The sequence below is a fragment of the Thermobia domestica genome, chromosome 7, assembly GCF_964235325.1.
Source record: "Thermobia domestica chromosome 7, izTheDome1.hap1.1, whole genome shotgun sequence".
Classification (NCBI taxonomy): domain Eukaryota; kingdom Metazoa; phylum Arthropoda; class Insecta; order Zygentoma; family Lepismatidae; genus Thermobia; species Thermobia domestica.
In genome coordinates, this window is record NC_137460.1 from 28,451,131 (window position 1) to 28,474,171 (window position 23,041).

The 23,041-nt window shown below is 33.1% G+C and overlaps 1 protein-coding gene across 6 annotated transcripts in view; it reads left to right on the plus strand.

Annotated features, from left to right (window-relative positions):
- The first annotated feature begins 1,023 nt into the window (after window positions 1–1,023).
- The window catches only part of LOC145689945 (uncharacterized), a 31,386-nt gene continuing 9,368 nt past the window's right edge, over window positions 1,024–23,041 (plus strand). Inside the window, exons 1-4 of one of the 6 annotated variants that reach the window (XM_081764318.1) lie at window positions 1,024–1,208; window positions 2,828–3,350; window positions 9,483–9,814; window positions 21,647–22,328. In XM_081764318.1, the coding sequence (XP_081620444.1) occupies window positions 2,899–3,350; window positions 9,483–9,774 (744 nt within the window). In that variant the 5' untranslated portion in view covers window positions 1,024–1,208; window positions 2,828–2,898 and the 3' untranslated portion in view covers window positions 9,775–9,814; window positions 21,647–22,328. Of the gene's footprint in view, window positions 1,209–2,827; window positions 3,351–9,482; window positions 9,815–21,646; window positions 22,329–23,041 lie in introns of those variants that run through there. The other 5 variants (XM_081764317.1, XM_081764319.1, XM_081764316.1 and 2 more) reach the window with 5 other exon arrangements.

Genomic DNA, 23,041 nt, shown 5'->3' on the forward strand with positions numbered 1-23,041 from the left:
TGTAGTAAAAGAAGCTAAAACATTTAATTCTTTCAAGACAATGTTAAAAATTTATTTACTCAGCCAACAAAATTGAAGTTCAGGTACCCATGATTCGTATTCTATCACTTCAACCACGTAAATGAGATCAGACTTGACTTGGTACATATCCTTTATTAAATAATCATGCATTGCGGAAATATTTCATCACTCTCCTCCTTGCCAGGGGCGTCATTTAGGGGGGCAGTAGGGGGCAATTGCCCCCCCAAGAGTTTGAGGAATACATATACTTTAATCGATTGTCTACTAATATACTAGTACAAAACGCGAAAGTCTTACGTCGGTGGTGCTCTTGCCCCCCCCCCCAAGCGAAGTCCGAAATGACGCCCCTGCTCCTTGCATTGTGAATCACAAGCATAGCTTATTTTGTCTCTATGTTATTGATCGGTATGTGTTTGTTTTCATGTTTGTATTGTATTCTTTTTTCCCCTTTCTTTACTTGTCGTACTTGTGCGTGTGTGTTTTGTTAAAAGTACTGCATTTTCTTTTCTTTTTTTAATCATCTTACTGTATACCTGTATTTTTGTTGTATATAACCGTATCTTTTGACTCAATTGATTTTATGTTTCTTTCTTTTCTTTTCTTTTTTTTTGTATAACTCAATGTACTTTTTTGACAATAGTTAGGTGGTAGAGCAGCAATATGCTGAACCTCGCCCGCTTGAATAAAGTCTTTTTCAATTCAATTCAATAGAAAAAAATAGGAATATTCGGGTTTTTCTCCCCCTTGGCATATGGCTATATGACTAATTACTTTATTTTAATTTATTATCTTTATACTTCTAGGTTTTAAATAATTTGGAGGTTAAAACTCTAAAATTTGTTGATTGTACTTTATATAACTTATTAATAATATTATTTTTTTTTTTAGTTTCATTTTGATTTGCACTACAAATTATTAAATTTCTGATTGGCAATTGCTGTAAAAGTTGTACAAATTCTGTACAGATAGGAACGAAGTACTATCATTACACCCCGAACCACCTTTAATAGTAGATGTCTGTGTGTCTAGTGCCTCTGACTCAATTTTGTGAAAAGGTGTTTTTTGGCTTGTATTACATTTGAATTAACGTATGAAAATCCGTGAAATGAGTAGGAAGAAAGGTTGCGTGAGTCAATGTGATATGCAAAATTCTAAAGAGAAGTCCCAATCTTGCAAATATTGTGTAGGTAAATATATATGTGCAAATGTTGATAAAATGGTGAGACATGTTTTGTGGCAGTTACCCAACCTAATTTGTTTATCATTTAAAAAATTAATATGTTTATATATGTAGTAGGATCACCTTTAGAAAAACCAGTTGCATATAAACTTAAACTATTTAGCGATATAAAAGTATGTGCAGTTCCTATACCATTTTTTTCCCAATACATATACTCCCATAGACATATTGTATATATATACACATTTATGCGTACTCTCTAAATATAATAAAATATTATAAATCGAAATACCGTGCAGAATATACATTTTCAAGAATGCTCTGGAGTCAGCGATAATAAATATACTGTAATAAAAATCAATTTAATTTTGAAATCATAATGGTAATACCATGTAATTTTTGGGAATATTGCCGAAAAATATTTTTTTGGGAATTTGAACATCATTAAGTATGTAGCTTTTATTTTTCCCCTGATCTTCCAAATATAATTTCTCTAGTGTTTCTGACTTCACAAAATATAGCTGAGAGAGCGAAAGCAGTTAGAAGCTCCATGGAGCTCGTTGTTTTCAACCTTTATCCCGACAACAAGGTACAAATTTCTTGAATCAGTAATCACATTGGCGTAAATTCTAAATGCTGTCCAATAATAGTAAGAAGCTACAACGCAAAACACATGAGAACTTGTATTGAGTGTATATGTGTCTTGTTAGTGCCGTATCCGTTTCCTTTGAGGTACGAAAATGCACCATTTGAACGATACCATTTACCGAAGACAACTTGGTCACAGTTCTAAGTATCAAAGAACAAAGCGAAACCTAGCGCGAATTATTCTCTTACCGAAAGGTATAACTACCATTTGTTAGTGGCATCCAGTGAAGGAAAACAAAAGAAATATTTTCAATAAAAATTGGTTTCGAATCTTGTTAATATCCCACACAGGGATGTGAGGAAATTAAGGCTCACATTGAACTCACAAAGTTAGGCCCTAATGTTGCATCAAAAAGGATGTTTTACTGGACTGGGCTGAGTAAGGTATACAAACACATGAAAAATATTCTTAATCTAACACACAAATGAATATTTCAAAATATATGCTTTATGACTCATCTGCCAAAAAATAACACAAACAATTTACATGAATGAGGTATTCAATTTAGTCTAACTTTTCTTGTAGTTGATTTCAAAAAGAATATTTCATCCGGTTTGAGAGATTATTGTCACGGGCACCAAACAAATATTATAGTACTTGAAATATTTATTAATTATTGTAATTCAGCTTTTGGCCCTCCAAAGGTTACAAACGCGAGAAACGGTGTTAAATCAAGATCGGACTATTAGCTTTAACAAGGGAGAAAATAAAGAAAGAAATCGAATATTGGTCAGTATTTCGATATTTCGGTCTGGTTATTCATTTTCGGTATTTAGGTATGTAGATATTTTGGTATGAGTTGTAGGGGAATTTCGGATAATTTAAAATACTGGCTTCAGTACCGTTTACATTCCTAGTGCGCTCCCAAACATTTCTACCCACAAACTTAGTTCCATCTGAAATGGAACTTACCGTTATTTTCTACCGGCACGTTCATGAATTTTGTTAAATCCAATATTTTTTTTTATTCCTTTCAGATTTGTTTTACTTTAACATTAAATGCTGAAGATTTCAAATCTAAACCTTGAAGAGCTTTTGTTCTGGCAAAATGTCTTTTCAATATGTGAACATTGGTTGTATTAAAACGGAAACGAAAATAGAAAATGTCCCTATTGAAGTAGAAGTGAAAGCAAAGAATGAGCCATTTGAGGAATGTAATTATGAATTATGTACTGCTAACACTAATGATGATAAAGATCCTCTTGCAATCCGTTTGGAATTTCAGGAGCGAGAAAGTTCATTGAAAGGGGAAAATATCCCTTCAGAAAGTAACCAAGATGAAAGAATATCAGATTGCAAACTAACTTCGAATGCAATATATTTACCTGAGTTTTCATCAGTAGCTGAACAGAATAACATCACGTCAAAATCCTCCAATTTTACACGCAACGCGGAAGAGTCAAGCAGTCTTATATTTGCCACTAGTGGTGATCAGAACGATCAGAAAGAGGACGTTAAAGAACATGATGGAGAAGCAGATGACAATCTTCATGCCATCAGGTACGTTAAATTCGTTTATTTCATCAGAGTTATGTTTATATAAATATTTGCTTTTAACTTTTGCAATCCTTAGTTAAATATCATTAATTTCATTTAACTTAATAAAATTGCAAGCATTTGAATCCAGAAAAAAACGCAACTTAATTCTTAGGTTTGTAAGAAGTGAGACAATTCGCCAGTGAAATAAGAGTCCAAACATAGCGGTTATTTGCTATAAACCTCCTGCTTACTCCGTGCTTTGAGTGTTAATGTCAAAAACGACACGCTTCTGAATAGTGACAAGAAGAATTCTTATAAAAAGTTACTAGTATATAAAATGATCAGTCAGTAATATTTTAAACATTATATAAACTGCTGTCAAATTTCAAAACTATTTAATAGTTTCTGAAACACTAATTGCAATAGGAAATATGTGTATTTTGCAGGCTGAAAATTCGGTAATATATTTTTATTATAGGGAAGAGTACATCATTTGTTTATTCCTAAATTTCCTCTCTCATTTGACATATTTTAATAATAAAATGCTCAAATTTTTGTGTTTGTTTATTTATCTGTTCTGAAAGTGTAACATTATTTTATGTACAAGAGTTCCTAGTTAACATGTAAACCAAATAGAGACCAGAAGAAGAAATTATCTAGTTTTTTTTTTAAAGGTATTAACGTGACGGACCTTTTCACTTATTCTTACTGTCGTGATTTTTATATATGTCCTCGTACTAGACCAATCAGAAATTCAGCTTTTGTAAACAATTTATTTTAATATATAACGTAGATAACTTCACTGATAAAGGTTTGTTTCTCAGAAATTTATACGTTATGATGGCAGGTCTCACCATATTTTTATTTGCGATACATATTTATAAATTTTTCAGGGGACGAGCAAAATTTCAATATATATATTCACAATATTAATATTTAGGAGCTTCTTAAGCGCGGATTATCCGTGGAAAAACGCTGGTACAGCTGCTCTCCTCGCGACAGAAATAGCTTTAATATTTTGACCTGGGTGCCATACGTGGTATCATCTGAAATTGCCACCAATCGACAAGCAAACTAGCATTATAATCGATTGTTTGTCAGCAATTTATTTCTTGACATACGAGGGTTGCTAGAAGATGGGTTTCTCATCAGGTTTAAGCCAAAATTCAGAATCGCAAAAATTGTACATATGAGGTATCACATGTTAAACGACGATATGAACTTGACTCACGGAGAAACCTTATCAATGAAAAGGCATTTCTTCCCACTTCTCTATGACATTTGCCACCAAAAAAAGAAAAAAAAATCTCTTACATAACCCTCTTCTTTGTACTGTTCTTCGAACACTGAACGTACTACTGAGTCCCAATGGCTCACTGGTAGAGTATCATCTCTGTCACGGAGGGTTCCGATTTGATCACAAATCCCTGCAAATGGGCTTTGTATTTTACTAGCACTGTTTGCTGGGGTTTGTCGAAGTTGTCCTGTGGCTCCCACTTTCTTCATTCCACCATTGCCATACATCTAATCCTTATCCTCTCTATTTATCTGAGCATGACCACGTTACAAATAAACGTTGACAATCAATCTGCTCGAGAAAACGGAATATAAAAGGACTAGAATTCGATTAGTATTGATAGCATCCGGTAGCATTGAAACGAATAGAAAGTAGTGGAACGTTTATTTAGCTTTTCTGCTACTTTGGTTTTTCCAAACGGATACCTATATTTTTTCGATACTTCGTTTTACTTAAGTCAAAATAACAACGGTTGGTCTGTAACGAAATATCAGCACATTATAGCTTTAGAGTTTTTGTTTCATCTTTAATGATAATTCGTTACATTATCGTTTAATGAGAAACATTGAAACAATGATATATAATTGTTTACTGCAGACTGGCTGACAGTCTATTAGTATAACGTATACTATGATTCATTTTCTAATTAATTAATCAAGTTCTTTGAGTTATTGGCAGCCAATAATTGAAAACTCTAATTTATGATATTCAATAGTCAGGGAATGAGTTGTGTTTTGAAAAACATATTTTTGGATATATTTTTTTTAAGAGATACGTATACCGTTATTTAGCAGAAGTAGACTGCATATATAGGTGAGTAATGTTGCCTGTGTTGTATTGCCCGGAAAGGGTGTCAGTTATATATAGCTCAAAATCATAAGAGGTATATTGGGATTATGGGCAGATATTTTTCGTAATAAATGTTACAACTAACAAAGATACCTGAGGTCTATGCATAGCATGAAAAATAAAACAAATGGCTTTTCATACAAGCTGGGAAGTAAAAAAAGAGATCCAAGAAGAAGGAAATTATCTATGACTTTCAACTACAATGCCTAAATGTGAATTAAAAAAATTCCTCTTTTAGGATTACTAGAACTTTGCTTCAAGATGCTTTGTCTCTCTGCCGTTTAGGCCAACTATAAACAAGATTCAAATCTGCTTTTATCATAATAGTTTGATTTAGTGTTACTAGAGGAAAGGGACGTTTGAATGAATAATCATTGGGATTCACACTTCGATTAATAATAAAAACAACAGCGCTCTTTGTGTTTTCTTCCTTTCACCACGTAAAATGAGATCAGTCAAATATTACGTTTAACCAAATAAAACACAATTAAGAAATGTTGAGATATTTGTATTCTGTTTTCCGGCAAGTGTTTCTTAGACGTTGACTAGAGTAGGTAACTGTGAACCATAGTGGTTACGAAGAGTGATATGTCAAAGTAGTTGATAAAGGGTAGAAGTACATAGCGGACTTATTGTATTGAGGTGGTAAATGGTAAGTGTAACGTCGCTGAAGTTTTTGTTGACCTGACTGGGATGCACGCATACTGTAAATTGTCCAGAGTCCTTCATGACATATAAATTTACGTATTTTTCAGTGAAATTTTTTACGTAAAAGACTGAAAGCAAATGTTACATTGATTTTTAAGTATATTGCGCATTAATACAAATAAATAATTTAGTTAATTTCATTCTTTTATTCGCACTGGTGTTCATTTAAATATTTGTTAATTAATTATGCAAAGAGAGTTACGATTTTTTGTTTGTTTCCTAACATTAAATATCTCTGACAATTTTTCAGTAATTTGTGTATGTGTGACCTTTGTAGTAACACAATATTAACGTTACACTTTCTAATCGTAATGAGTAACATCTTTTGTTAATTTGCAATCGATATTTCTGCTCATAATCTAGAATTCATTTCATTGGAATGTTTTGAAATAAAATGAAATCTTTGGGATTTACATCTTACGGTTATGCCGGTTAGGCTAAAGTAGACGGCGATGGTGAGAAATGAATGAATTGGTGGAATGAAGAATGTGGAGGAAACGGGAGAACCCCGAGGAAACCCACGCCCACGGTGTTTGTCCACCACAAAGTTCAGTTTGTGGAGGCTGGGATTGTACCCGGGGCCCCAAGCACCAGAGGTGAACGCTCTATCACTGAGCCCCCAAGTGTTTTGAATTAATCTCGAAAGATGTTGATTATTAACATTTAATTGGTGGCACTTTGGTGTTTTTAGTAATAGCTAATAGAACGTATGAAACATCTAAATTAAACACAATACTAACTTTATACGTTCCAGCCTTCGTAAGTAGTTACTGCTAAATCTGCATAGTAAACTTCGCGGCTATTTGTTATTATTATTAAGGGTTCTCCCTTTTCCTGGTTCTGGGCCTAATAATTTTTTTTATTATCTTATATTAGTAGTGTACATATGTATGTTCTGCAGTCAACTTTTCCCCTTCACCCCTAACTGCCAAAAAAAATTATGAAGCCGCCACTGACCACAGTACTTTAACAAAGAAGAATAGCACAAAGTAGATTGGGTATTGAACACCGTGCATTGACTTTTACCACATTTAAAATAATTCAATAAATACAAAACAGAAATGTCATCGCAGTTAGAGAATGTTAGAAAGAATGATATAGATAAATTTGTTACAAAAGAAGATTTCCAAAAATCAAACAAAGAAGCAAATATGTTCATTATGAAGAAAGAAACTATAAATCTATTATGTCGATTGAGAACTAAGAATGTTAAAGACCCAATCTTTAGAATATTTAATCTATCGAATGGTTATATGTTTCTCTATGATGGGAAAATAATGCATATAGAATTAAGTTTAAATAAATACTATCTACATATATTTTTGAACGATACTTTAGTTGAAACTTTTCCTTTAGACCTTAAAAATGGTGATATAATTACGTTTCAAGCAGATAAAAATTCAGCTTTCGAAGAAGAACAATTACTATCTGTTATTATGTACGTAGAAAGAGAACTTAAATGATTTTCTATATAATAAACAGAAAGTATTGTGTTAAGTGCAAGAAATCAGCAGATTCCATAAAAGGCTAGTGTAAATGAGAAAACTGAGAACGAATTGTCCCCCTTTGTATATGTAATGATTTTAAAGATATTTATGTAAGAGGAACGAATCGTTCCACTTGTGTTTAAGCTAGATGTCTAGAATAATTTGTTTAATAGGAACGAATTGTTCCACTTGAGTCGCTCTAAGTATCTAGTAAAGGATGGAGGAGATGCAAAAACAAATTATTATTTCCGGAGCGTATGTAGTGAAAAAACTTAATCCTTCTAATTCTAGGAACTTTATTAAAGCAACTTACGAAATAAAACTTGAAGAATGCGAGGAAAGCAGGGTTGGCAAAAACCATGTTTTTTTTAATAAAAAACAAAAAAAACGTTTTTTTTTGTTTAAACCAGGTTTTTTTTGGTTTAAACCAGGTATATTTGGTTTAAATAATTTGCTCTATATATTCATATCATATATGGACCGAAATAAGTTTGTTTCGCCTTGATGTTATTATGCAACAGCCGGGTTATGCTGGAAGGGGTCACATAAGCTTAAAGCGGAATAAAAACTGCTTCTCGAGTTACATCCGAGAGAAATTGTCCTCCATTTGAACTCGGAACCAGGACTAATTGGCCACAAATGCAATACGTCTGCCGACTCACTCACGAAGGAATCCTGATAAAAATACGTTGTACTGATCTTTACATCTTCTTAATATAGCTCTCAAGAGTCATTTCAGAAGGACAAAAAGATAAACAGTTGCACAAGTGAAACCATTATACTGAATTACATATGGACAATTTCAAATTACTACGGAGTACAGAAGAACTAATTTAATTCAAGTCAGTTAACAACGATTTTTATTGGTCCAAATTAAACAAATACGACATAATTTGCATATCACAAAGATACGAATTATTTGAGTCCACTTTGGCTCAGATTCATTTATACATAAATAGATATCGAAGATACTTCTCATTTCACTAAATGCCTCTCGTGGGGTCTGTATGACCCTCCCCCCACACACAAAGTACGGCATTTCGATGTATTTTATCAATAGTAAACATTGAAACAAAACAATATTTAGAATGTTTCTTTGATTGCAATTACATTTCAATAATAACTACAAAAAATCACAAAACAAACATTTATAAACTTACATTAAAAAAAGTTGCTTTTGTAGTATAATCTTTTTGAGTAATGACTGGGGAATTTAGGTCTGAATATAATACGAATAATATACGGGAGTGATACGTGGTAACCCACAAATGTGTGTTCATCAAGATTTTACAAACACTTACACTTTTACGAACATTTTTTTCTTTTTGGTTTAAACCAGTTGGTTTTTTTGACCAGCCTTGGTTTAAACCAGCCAACCCTGGAGGAAAGTAAGTTAAAAAATTTTTTTCTAAACAATAAATATGGGTACTATAGATAGTTCTCTAAGTTTAAACGATACTTCTTACGAACAGATTATTGGTATGGTATTTTTGGTGATTTTAAACTGATTATAGATAAGAACACAGGATACTTTAAAGCTACTAAGTTGTATCAAAGAGGAGGTAAAATATTCAAAGAATGGTTAAAGTTACAAAAATCAAAAGAACTAATAGACTATTACAATAAAAAAGGCGCTGGGGACGATTCTACCAACCGCTCTATGTACACAATCAAAGGTGGAGAAAGAAAGACAAATATAAAGTTAAGAGGAACATATGTAAGAAAAGAACTAATATTAAGTATTTTGTTTTGGATCTCGAATGAGTTTTACGATAAGTGTTATAATATTATTGTAGACTTTTTCGTTTCCAGTTTTAAACAGATTCAAGAAGATCAAAAAGAGTTGCAAACGAGAGTAGAAAAAGTAGAACAAACAATGGAGAAATTAAGAATTCAAAACGAGGGCTTAAAAGAAATTGCAGCACTACATACAGACGATAATTGCCTAATCATATACAAGAAGAACAAACTTAATGATCCTTTCCCTTATTATGCTATCAGATGTCAAAAGAGAAACCTATATAAGGCTCTTAATGAAGCAGAAGAAAAATATCCGAATCATGAGATAATATACGAAAAGTTTAGAGATCCTAACAGTATTTAGTTATTTAACCTAATGCAGCAAGAACTAGATATTCGTAAAGGTAAGGGTAATAAATTTTGAACATCTCTATCAGAAGAAGATTTGGTTAAAGAAATTGATGGTTTATATGATCGGGTAATATCTAATCCTATGTAAAAGCATTAAATATAACTTTTATGATTATTAATCATAAAAACTTAACATTAATCTACACTAACCTAATTCCAGTCTTCTTCTTCGTAAAAAACGTGCTATCAATATCAGGACTTTCAGGATATCTAGAATGAACCGGATTATCAAAATCAAGTTCTTCAGCAGAATATTCAATATCGTTGTCGTCGTTGTTATGTATAACCACTCTAAACAATTGACATGTGTTATTATTTCCTAACCAGGTAAGCATACACTCAACACAGAACACATGTTTGCATGCTGTTTTACACAATTGAGTTTTTGTTTCTTTGCATATTGGACATTCTTCTGAGTTTTGTATTAAGTGTAGACTTGATGATAGTAATATTAGTTTGTTTCTAAGGGGATTACTAACATCCTTATTTACTCTTAAGAATTGAACTATATTGATCTTGTCTTTGATCGCCATTAGAAAGTTTCCAGAGAACCTCCTATTCCAACAAGTATATACTATCTTGCTTAAATGTAAGCCTTTTGTTTCAAACTCGAGAATAAATTTTTTGCTTTTATCGTCTAAACTAACTTTTGGCCAATAAACTTTATTTTGGTATTTTCTCATGTGTTTCATTTAGTTGTGGTGTAATAGCTTGCCAATCGATAAGAGAATTAAAGTCGCTCAAGAAGGTTGTTAGTTCTTTTCTTTCAATGTAACACCTTTTAGAAACAATATTCCAACGGACTTTATCTTTAAAGGTTCTTAGGAACGCAAGTTTGAGCAAATTTGAATGATGAGAGATTATATCCCAATGTAAGTATTCTCTGAATTGTGTACAAAACTTAATAGCTTGTTTCTGTGTATACTTTCTCCAGTTTTTTTTTTTTTTCACTGAACGCAAGCCAATCAATCTCCTCTTTAAATTCATTAAGAAAATCTTCACTCATTTGTCGAGCATATTCGTACGTGTAGTAATTTCAATGAATATGCTGTCTTGTATGTTCTTTATGTTTTAATACGAATTCTGGTTTTAAATGAGGATAAGACCTTGATCTATACTTTGGTTCACACAATTTGTCCCAGGAAAGTTTATCGCCATACTTATTAATAATGTTTTCATGTTTATGCAAGTCTTTTCTTTTTGATAATCTAGCCCAATTGATGTATTCTTCATGATTTTCAATAAAAGAAAGTGATAGATTATGGTTTGATGTAACTGAATACCAATTTACCTTGTTTTTGAAAGTACGTAGAAATTCATTGGATAAGCTCTTATTTCTGTTGTTTCCATTCTTTGGCATTTCGATTATTAAGTACATCTATAACCATATTCCTACAAAGCGGATTTTGAAAGTAATTTACAGTATATTCAGGATTAATTTTTTAACCATGTCTTTTATAAGTTCAGTTAGTTGTTGTGAATTTGTAGCAGTTGTTTTAGCTTCTTCATTTGGTTGTTGTGAATTTGTGGTAGTTGTTGTTAGACTTATTTCTGTGCTCGTTGATTAAGGTTATTAGTTCTGCTTTTGTAAACTTTGAATAACCATGTATTCCTTTCTCTCTACAGTATTGTTTAAGTTGGGGAATAGTTTTCTTCTCATAGTCTCGTTTTGCATATTAATTAAAAAAAAATAATCATTTTTGCTAAATTTCTATACAATAAATATGGAAGCACATTTTGATTTAATGCAAAATAAGCTTAGGCTTATTCATCAAGATCTTAAACTCATAACAGCACTACTAGAAAAACAAATATTATTAAAAGAGCAAGAAATGTTATTAAAAGAACAAGAAGTGTTTTTAAAAGAAAGATTTACACCAGAATCAAATTGGGATAGCGATAAAGAGATTGAGCCCACCGTTCGTTCTTTAGATTAGAGTGAACAATCTAGCAATGATCCAGAATATTTTAAACCATGCTCAATTTCTTTCTTCTCTGCTCTATAACATATTTTACACTTATCATACATCTTGTCCCCATTTTGAGCGAATTTTCGGTATTGTTTTAATTCTTCACAAATTATGCACTTTTTCATGATTTATTAAATATAAAATATCCAAAATAATTATTTCATTTTTGTTATAACTAGATAAATTTCATGATTTTGATTTTAAATACCTATGTGCAGAGCAAATACTCAATCTACTTTGTGCTATTCTTGTTTGTTAAAGTACTATGGTCAGTGGCGGATTCATATTTTTTTGGCTGTTTGAGGTGAAGGAAAAAAGTTGTCTGCAGAACGTACATATGTACACTACTTATATTTAAATTTGAACCTGAAAATATATCTTCTATGTTTCTCGATCTTCTGCTTCGTCGTTTAACTCCCAATATTTTCTTATAATTTTCAAATCATTCTTCTTTTTCCTACTTCTCGATTTCCTTCCATCTTTCCTTCTATACTGGTATAATAAAGATAATTCGCAGGGTGTGTCCAATCCAATTGGCGTTCCTATGAAGAATGCTGGCTAATTGTGCGAAAGTTAGAATATAAGTTATGCGTTCAGTATAACTCTTGCTGAAGAATTACAAATTTTTCAAATGTGTAAGTTATTCAATATTAATTCTAACAAGAACAAGTATAAACATTCTTTCTTATTCAGCAGTAAGCGAACAAATACATGTAAGAAAAAAGTTTCGTCTTATTGGTCAGACAGGAAGATTAAGGCAAAAACGAAATTTTCTTTTGTTGCCCTTTACTGAGTTTGTGGCATTGGATGCGGAAATTTTTTATCTTGGCAGTAATATGTAAACCAAAATAATTGAGATCATCTTTGAGTAAGACTCGCTACTTCTTCTCCCTGTTTTGACTAGAATTTACTTTAAAAGATATACGAACCAAACCAACACTAAAGTCCATAATCGTTCATCAGTAAGTTTCTTACTATCAGCAACAAAGCTGAAGTGTGAATGTGTCTTGGAATACAAACTTATAGACGTTTTGTAAATTTTCCTTTTACTTTTGTTTCGTATACGCTAATCCACCTGGTGGATTCTACGTTTTTACTCACAGAAACTAACCAGCTTCCTTGACACGAAAGCGAAAAGTACGTCACTTTGAGGTACTACTAACGAACACCAACATTTCAGAAGTGTTTGCATTTTTAAAGGATTTTTCACCTGTTTTCTAGGAGCTCGAAGAGGTTTCCAGATATTCGTATGTTTCGTATATGAGCAAAACAAATCTGGTAATGTTAGGTAAACACGATTCAACATGTGTTGCATATATATGCCTGGAAATACGTATAAACGATTTGAGAACATAAAAGTAGCTGAAGTATTGTTTTTTAGGTAGATAATTTTGTGGAACAGTTATCTACTGGTTTAATTATGTTACCGGTAGGTATATATGAAAAATGTTATGTTTTAAGACCGAGAATATATACAAATATATATGGGAGCTCCTTCGTGGGTAAGCGTTACCGTCTGTGCCGTGAGAGACCCGGTTTGTATTCCCAGCGCAAGCTTATGTAATTCAGATTACATAATAATCAGAAGGTCCAGTCTCAGCCTCGCTGCTGAAAGGGACGTTAAAATAAAAATCAACTCAACATATACATGGTTAACTGCAGGAAGCTGTCCCGATTTTTTAGACGCAATCTGTGGGCTTAAGGAAGATTGGATTGGATTACATTTAATTTTTGCGTCCGTTTGAACAGCGAGGCTATATGACACGTGTACCTACAGTCCAACTTGGTATACGAACAACATAACCTCCCACTGGGAATAGAACCCGGGTCTTCCCAGCCAAAGACGCGTACGACATCAGCGTGGGAGCTCGTTAGTCAAACGAGGATAGTGAGGATCAACCGCTCAGTATAACTCCAATTTAAATGAATTAAATATATATATTAAAGTCATTCGTTTTGGAGGCTTATGACCAATGACTTGTGTTTACTTGTTTTATTTCAGACTCTTTCATATTTCTCTGTCTTATTAATGATCCTTTATCATTAAAATCAATGCAGCATTTCACCTTTGGGTTGGTCGATATATTCTCTGACGTAAATTTTGTGAAATTTATGGCAGAATTGCGCGCCGTATTCAGATATGCTTTTGATTACTTTGTACTATTAGTAACTGTAGTGATAAATAACAAACCCCACCTCTAATTACATAAAATTCCCTACGTATCTTAAGACATGTTTTTGTGCTGAGCTGGGGATCTAATGTCACCAAGTAACTGGTTGAAGTTCGTGTGAAATTTGTAAGACAAGGTTCTTCTCTTAGATTCGTTTGTGCACTTATTGCTGGATAATTTATTTTTTTATATATTTATAACGTGACAATTTGCCTAGTTAGTGCCCCTTTATATATCGTCTACTAAATCATAGGGCCACTCGTGTTTTATGATTGAATTGATTACTTTTGCTGATGCAAAAACGATGTTTCAAACGATACGCCCTGCTGTTTTTGTAAATTCCGAACCACACTGATACGTGCACAATTGGCTTATGTAGTTGTAAAGGTTTCTGGGAAGCCGTTATTCATCTTACTGAACACGTGACAGGTGCACTACTCTTGTACGATTGTAGACACATTCTTGACAGCAGTATTACGAACTCTTAGTTCACACCACAATTTTACATCGGGAGAGGGTGAAGTAGTACTGAGAAAACATTGATAATACAAGTTATATTAAGTTGGAGGTCAGCACCGAGGAAAGTTTCGTAACTTTTGGAGTGGTATAGAATCTTCCGATCATCTAGGTAATAGTTATAACAACATTTATGTCGCCTGAAACAAAAATATGTATTCATCAATATTATGATGTAGTTAAACTTCAACTTCGCCGTATATATTTTTCGGTATCGATAGAAGATTCACTGAAAACATATCGGCCCCATTCAGTAATGGTTTCCGTAAACAATAAGACAATCTTCCGATAATCGTCATAGTAGCTAAAATGAATATTACTTTTTTCTGTGTGTGTGTGCGTTGCGATTACGTTAATGTACGCAGAATCTTTTAAAGACTGGTAAGGAATGAGGCTCAGCATGTATTTGTGTTACACGATTAGATTTTGTAACTGATGGTCTTTAGTTATCATGAATATTTCGTATTGTCACACCTTATCAATTGGGTATTAATAAAGAAGTTAACATCCACAAATTCAAAATCGTTATACTTTTATTAAATTATTGTTACTGGTTCATTCAATGAATTTAATAATCTGAATTACGAACCTACTTAAGCCATTTGATGTCAGTAGTATCAAAATCAACGTTTTTCGCCGATTCTGGAGGCCTAGGACCGCCAATTCTCATGTAGACCTCATATGTTTTTCTGAATATATATTATTTATTCCTATGTGTATTTTTTAAATGAATATACCAAATTTTGCATACCTTGAATTTCAATGGTTATATATGCCTTCCTAGACTCTTGTCTGTAATGAAACACACATGTAAATGACCCTCCTCCAAAGTTACAGAGAAATCGGCGCCCTTGCTTGCTGTGACTGCAGTACAATATAAATTTTGGAAAACACATCTAAAGAAAATTACTGATATAATCGTAACTAATCGACATGGAAAAAATCAGGGTACATATTTTACTCTAATATCTACTACTTTGCGATACCTAAATGCAGGTGTACACATAGTACCCATTGTATACGTAAGTGGAACTTTATCACAACAATTACATTATATGTATACTATTATTGCAACTTTTATTTCGAAAATTGACATTATTTCAAAATACAATTATTATCCGACACACCTTTCCTATACGTGCTCCAAAGAAAATGCAAAATTTTAGAATATCGAGATTATGATATTCATAGTAAGAGATGACTTTCACTTACAATGGTGGATTGTCTTCAACGACAGAATTGTTTAGCGTTACATATTTAGGTCTTTCATGATGATGTTCTCTAGTAGTAAGAATATATTTCAAAATGCCAATATATAGACAAAAGATTAATTTCAACCAATTCTTAAATGTTAATTATAAAAGTTTATAATTAACGTTATTTATCATTCAATAGAAACCTTATGGCAACGACTGCTTAATAATAATAATAATAATATATATATATTAGCTTCTCTTAGGGACCAAGTTTCTCTGGATTCTAGCGTCTACCACTGGTGCATGGGGTTCCCGGCTCGAACTTGCAGTAAGTTTCAAGCGGATATCGTTTTCATGAGTTTTCGTAGCGTACTTGTATTTGTCCTACCTTATCATTATATCAATTCTATTACAATTCACTTGCATTATTCAACTTGATATTGCATAACGTTAAGTTGGCATCTTGAACAGTTTTTGTGTTCGTGAAATCTTTTCATTATTTCAACTTCTAATAAAATCGAATTGGAAACGGGAAAACGTTCCTATTAAAGTTGAAATGAAAACAGAAAACTTATGGTTTGTGGAATGTAATTACAAACTATGTGCTAGTGGACTAATTGTCTTAAAGATGCTATTACAATACGTTTGGAATGCAAGGAATTTAAGAGGGGAATGGAAGAAGACAATATCTATTCTTAGAGTAATGAGAATTGAACAATATTAGATTGGAAACTAAATTTGAAAGCAATATGTTTGGTCAAGTTTTTATCAAACGTTGAAGTACTTCCCTCACTGTTTCACAGTAACACCAAGCCAGAATCCTCCGATTTTACACACAACACGGAAGAGTCAAGCAATCACATCTTTGTCACTATTTAAAATACGAACCATCTGGAACTGGACGTTGAAGAAAATAATAATCGAGAAGCAGGTAACAATGATCAGTCCCTCAGGAAAATTTAAATGCATTTATTTCGTCAGGGTTATGTGTACATTAACATTTCTTTTCGACACTTGCAATACTTAGTTAAATATTTCTTGTTTCGCTTACCTTAAACTGAGTTAATGAATCGGGGACAATTCAACTCATAAAGGAACGCAACCGAACGCTTAGCTTTGTAATAAATGAGATAGTTCGTTTGTGAAATAAGTATCAAAACCTAATGGTAAATCGCTATAAACCTTCTCCTTACAAGAAGCCTTGAGTGTTTGGATGAGTACCTACACGGTTGTGAGTAATGTCAAGAAAACTTCTTCTTGTAAAAAATGGTCGTTATAACGCTTTCATTCAGTAATACTTTAAACTACATATAATCTACTGTTAAGTTTGGAGACTAGTTAATAAAGGCTTCTGAGGCACTAATTGCAAAACGAGGTATGTTTATTTTGTCTGCAGAAATTTTTAGTAATAGGTTTTCTATTATTGGGAGTAGTACCTTACTCGTTTATCTGTAATTTTTTCCTCTCACTCAGAATAATTTCATGATACAAAAACTCGTATTTTTGTATTCATTTATTTACTGTTTCTGAAACTGTAGCATTATTTTATACAGAATCATTCTAGTTAATGACAATGTCAAATATGGATCACACGAAGAAATTATCATGTTTTGTTTATTAATGTGTTAACGTTACGGAACCCTTTCACTTATTGTTATTGTTGTAATTTAAATGTACGTCGTAACTCGAACGAACTGCTACTAGAGCAACAATAAATTCAGCTTTAGTAAATAGTTTATTTTAAAGAAATAATAAACACTTCTGACCAGAGTATATACAGTCTGGAAATTGGTCAGGTATAAAGAACAGGTGTGTCTGGAAAAGATAAACACAGGTGGGAGGGTAATTAAGTCAGGGCAGGTGGCCGAAAGATGATGCCCGAGGAAGTAGGACCCTGGTGGCTTCCCATGCACACAAGGACTTTCACTTTTTGTATAAATATCTACGCTTTAAGGTATCTTTTTCAGTTAGTGTCTGATGAAGACAACGTTAAGTTGTCGAAACTTACACTGAATTTAGTTTTTAAGAAACAAGTGTATATACTCTGGTCAGAAGTGTTTATTATTTCTTTAGTTCGTTCCAGAGTCGTGATGGATAGAGTTTATTTTAATATATAACTTAATTAACTTCACTGGTAATCGTTCGTATCTCAGAAGTTTATATCTTTTGATGATGTGTCTCATCATATCGTCGTTTAAAATGTCATACCTCTGAAGTCCAATTTATTAATTTTACACACGAAAAATTCTTAGTTACATCTGTTTACAATATGGATATTTCAGTTTCAATAAAAAGTGTATTTTGCGTAGAAAAGTGCTAATACAGCATCTCTCATCAAAACATAAGTGGCTATAATATATTGCGTTCGGTGCCATACAAGCTATCACCAGAAATTTCCAACATTCGACATGCAAGCCAAGACTGTAATTGATTGTTTTTCTCAGCAATCGATTTGTTGTACTGTGTGTGTTTGCTAGAACATGGATTGTTGTTTTCTTAATCAGGTTTTTGTCAAAAGCTCAAAATCGTGATAATTGTGCATATGAGGTTTCATATTTTAACGACAATACGATCTTGTATCGCGGGCAATGATTATAGATAAATGGGCTTTTATTGCTACTTTTGTATGACCTTTGCCTGAAAATAATCTTTTCTCTCAACTACGCTTTCCTCTGTTGTGTTCTGTGAACACTAACCATGTCACGGGACCATGGAGCCACTGATAAGAGTGATCACTTCTTGCTCCAGAGGCCCTGGTCCGATTCCAGAATCCCGATAAGTGGTCTTTGCATTGTAGGAACATTGTTTGATTGGGTTTTTCGTAGTTCTCCTGTGCCTCCCACTTTCCTCATCCCACCATTGTCATGCATCTAATCTTCATAGAGAGTTGAAGTAGATAGTGGGCAAAGTGAAATGTGGTGGGAAGTGTTGTATGTAACTTGGGTGAAATTTTATTTACACACAGGGGCCGCGGTGGCTCAGTGCTAGAGCGTTCATCTCTGGTGCTTGGGGTCCCGGGTTCGATCCCAGCCCCTGCCAAGTGAACTTTGTGGTGGACAAACACCGTGTGCGTGGGTTTTCTCGGGGCTCTGCCGTTTCCTCCCACTTGCTTCATTCCACCATTTCATTCATCACTCATCATCACCGTCTCCTTTAGCCTAACCGGCATAATCGTGGGACGTAAAACTCAAAGATTTCATGTGTTTACACACACTGTCTCAGATACACTCATCACTTAAATAATCCAGAGGTTGTGATGGCATATAAACTTACGACTTTCAAAGAAATATATTGATTTAAAAGACTAGGGAGTAAGTGTTAAATTCAAATAAATAATTTACTTGAGTAAACTTCTCTATTCGCACAGGGCTTCGTTTAAATATTCGTTACTTAATTTATATTGCAACCAGGGTTACGGATATTTTGTTCCTTAATTTAAATGTGGAATACTTTTGAAAATTTTTTGGTATTTTATTTATTTCTGGTTGGCAATATAATATTAATGTGTCCAATAGTACTATTTACATGCTTTTAAGAATAATATATCAGTACAGCATTTCTAGTGTACACAAAAAATGTCTTTTATTCATACATACGTACCAATTCTGCTCTTGTGTACTCGCTGCTAACTGTACACATAATTTTAAACGATATATTTATACATTTTTAATGGAGTACAGGTATAATTTTGGAATTATAGCTGTATAATTCTTGGTTGCTATTCGAACTTCTGCAGAAAACACCTTTGTTCAAATTCCATAATATAATGGTATCGGCATTATCTATCCCATCGAACATTTTACTCAGCCTTGTATATATGGATAAAATTACTTGAATTAAAAGTTTCTCAGACGAAGTTCTTAGAATTGCAGCCAGGAGCTTCAAGTGAGCATACATATACTTTGAAAAAAGCTAGGAGCCTCAATTGCACACACATGTATTCGCTGAAGCTGTTGTATGTATATGGTAAAAACAGGAAACAAAGTTGTATTTCATTAACTTCGTCGATTATGTCATCGTCTTTTGTAACTCTTCATCAGTTGCTGTTCAGTGAAGAACTATGCTTCGCTATAATTCCCTCTCTTATTTTGTAACTGAGAGTAGAAGCGTCTAGCAGTGAGTAGTCAGGACGAGAAGAAGCAAGATGCCATGAGCAAGTGAAGAAGTCAAGCGCCTTAGCTACACGTCAGAATATTATTAGTATATTTTAAAGTTATATTCGCACTGAGTATAATATCAGTGCTTCAAATGGATTAAAACATTGCGATGACAAGTTTGTGACAATACTATCATTTCTTTACAACATACAATAAGGAAAGTTGTGCAACTGCGCAACTGCTGCTAAGTGGTAAAATTATGGAAGCTTGTGAATTACTATTATCTGGTTCGTGCGGAACGTGTAAGGTTAATAAAAAAAAGGGCAAGAGTAAAATTACTACTATAGTGAAAATTATTTGATCATTATTTTTTGTGTTAACATTTCAAGTATAAATTTACTATGCAGGTAAAGTAAGCATAGAATGTATTAATCCAAGTTATTTTTTATTACTATATATATACATATATTGTTTTGTAATGCTCCCAACTCTGAATAATTAATTTGAGTAAATAATTCAGTGTGTATAATAGTGTTTTGGTAGCATAATTGTTATTGCAGTACTATTGATTTTCTGTTGTTCGTTTTTTTAACTAAGTGAAGATCAATGGCGCCATTTGAAATTGTTATATATCTTACAAGTGAAACTCAATGTAATTCGTTGCTCAATTTACTATGTTTCGACGAACCTTTAGATTTTCCACTCTACCCCTCTGATTCTCTTTCCACTTGTACCTTATGAGCTCTCTGTGGTCATTTATACGTAAACTGCGGTTGGACATCATATCCTGTATTCGTGCATATTTATCATTCAACCTTAAATCTGAGAAACGTATTGGTTGTTCCAAACGTAAATCTACCCCTATCAGAAATTGAACCTAAGACCCCAATGAATTGTTTTTCACAAACGTGAATGTACTGGATCAAACTTCGAAACTACCTCATAATATATATGCTTCGTATACGGTATGCGCAGCCAAATTGTCCTAGGAAATCTTTGGTTCTCTGTTTAAATTCAGACTCTTTCCTATTAATCTACCTTATTAATTGTATTTTATTGCTACAGACCATGCAGAATTTAATCATTGAGTTGGTCCATACATCCTCTTACTTAAATTTTTTGCCAAATTAAAGTAGAAGTTCGCGGCTTATTCATATATGCCTCCAATTATTTTGTATTACTCGTTGCTGTACTGATCGAGAGCGATCTTCGCCTTCAATTACATAAACCTAGTCACATATTTTATGAAACGATTTTGTTTCCAGAATTTGAATTTATAATCACCAAGTTACTGATTAAATCTTCTTGTCGGATCAACAAGAGACAGTTTTTTCTTACAGTCGTTTGTCCTCTTATTGCTGGATACTTAATTTTTTTTTATACTAATGACGTGAGAAATGTTGTGGTGACTTCCGCTTTACATATCGTATAATCAAGCACTAAACCACTTGCGTTTTTTGATTGAATTGATTACTTTTGCTTACGCAACATAGTTATGATCGGTACGCCGTGTTGTTTTGGTGGGTTAGGAGCCAGGTTGGAACTTGCGCAATTGGAATGTACATTTTAACATTTTCTTGAGAAACTGCTATTCATGTTACACAACACGTGATGGACGCTGTACGCTTACAACTATAGAGACACACTTATTAGTAGTAGTGCGAACTCATAGATCACACCATCATTTTATATGCGGAGTTATTACACGTTGTACATGGAGATATGCAGAAAGGAAACTTTTGTAGCTTTTGGTCTAGTATAGGATTTCGTCTCCAGGCACCCCTTGATATCACACTAGTTCACAAAATTCCAAAAATATACAATAGCGAATATAATATCCCAATGTAACCTGAGATATTTCTATCTTCTTTCCAGCGCTGCGCTCCAACAAGAATTGGATCAGGGACTACGAGTATTTTGAGCATGTGTTAATTCTTCTCCTTTAGGAAGAGAACTTACTTCTGTAAACAAAGTTTTATTAAGGTTTAAAGACTGTTGTATGAAACGAAAGAATCTATTACATCTATTACTGTTTTCAAAAGGCACTTTTAGTTGCAGGCCTCTATGTCACATTTGTCGTTGATAAGGAACAAATTCCCTCCCTAATTTTTCATTAATTGTACGCTGAATGTTGAAACTTCGGTTGTCCTGAAGCACACAAATACAATACAGAAAAATAAAATTAGAATTAATCAACATGTGCAGCGGAGTCTTACTGAAATAAAATCCCTTCCTTATAGCTGAGTATCATTTAGAGCATTTTCTTGTTTACAGTGAAAGGCATCTTGGAACCAGAAAGCAATTCCACATCCGTCTGTGATCCTTGCGTCCCATTCAATAAAGTGTCATTTACATGTGTGTCCTCGAAGTTTACAACTTTGTAAAATTCTAAATCCAAATAGCAATGGTATCGCGTTGTAGGAGAAATTTGCTTTGGATGTATAATAATTTATGTGAATGATAGTGGTTGGTGTAATAATGGCAATAAATTATGTAATTAAATAGGCCTATCACCCAACAGCATTTTTTTTTTAACACTTAAACTGTCAGCACTGCTTGCAATGGAGTAAAATCTCTATTGGCCAGCTAACATGATGTTTTGTCAAAGTAAAATTCACATGCATGACCATTTTGAGAAAAAAATGATTCCTCCGATCTCTGTATCGCTTTCGATTAAGCTTGCAACAAGTCCAGGCTAACGTATTATGTAGTTGGTTATTTACACGAAGGAATAAAGGCTGCTGCATTTTCGACACAAAATTTTGAAGAAGTTGGCGTGAGCTGAACTAAAGAAACATTTACGTCGCTATAGGTGTAGCTGATTTTTACAAACGGCAGACATGAAACACTGTTACACAAATAAAGAGTTCTCAAACTCAGATTGGTGACAGCATATGCATCAGCAATACCCATGCGAATTGTAAATTCTCGTTGAGAAGCTATGCGGTTTGATACCTGAAGAATATTTAGGAGAATATTATACAATAGTATCATATTGAATGTAGGTTATAGGAATCGAGTGTGGCTTGGTTTGATACCCAGTAGAAACATTTTTTTTCTAAGACTATGAAACATTCAGTTCAGTTAATTACGGGGTGAATAAGTTTCGTAAATACCGCATGTGCACTAATGTTTAACGGTGAAATATATATTCTGTTTTCTTCAGTGTTTAATATTTGTTCTTAATATTGTACATTGCAATTTTGCATAGTGTAACTTAATAACAAAGCTTTAAACAAAGAACAGCTGTGTGGCAGTTATATAACTCTT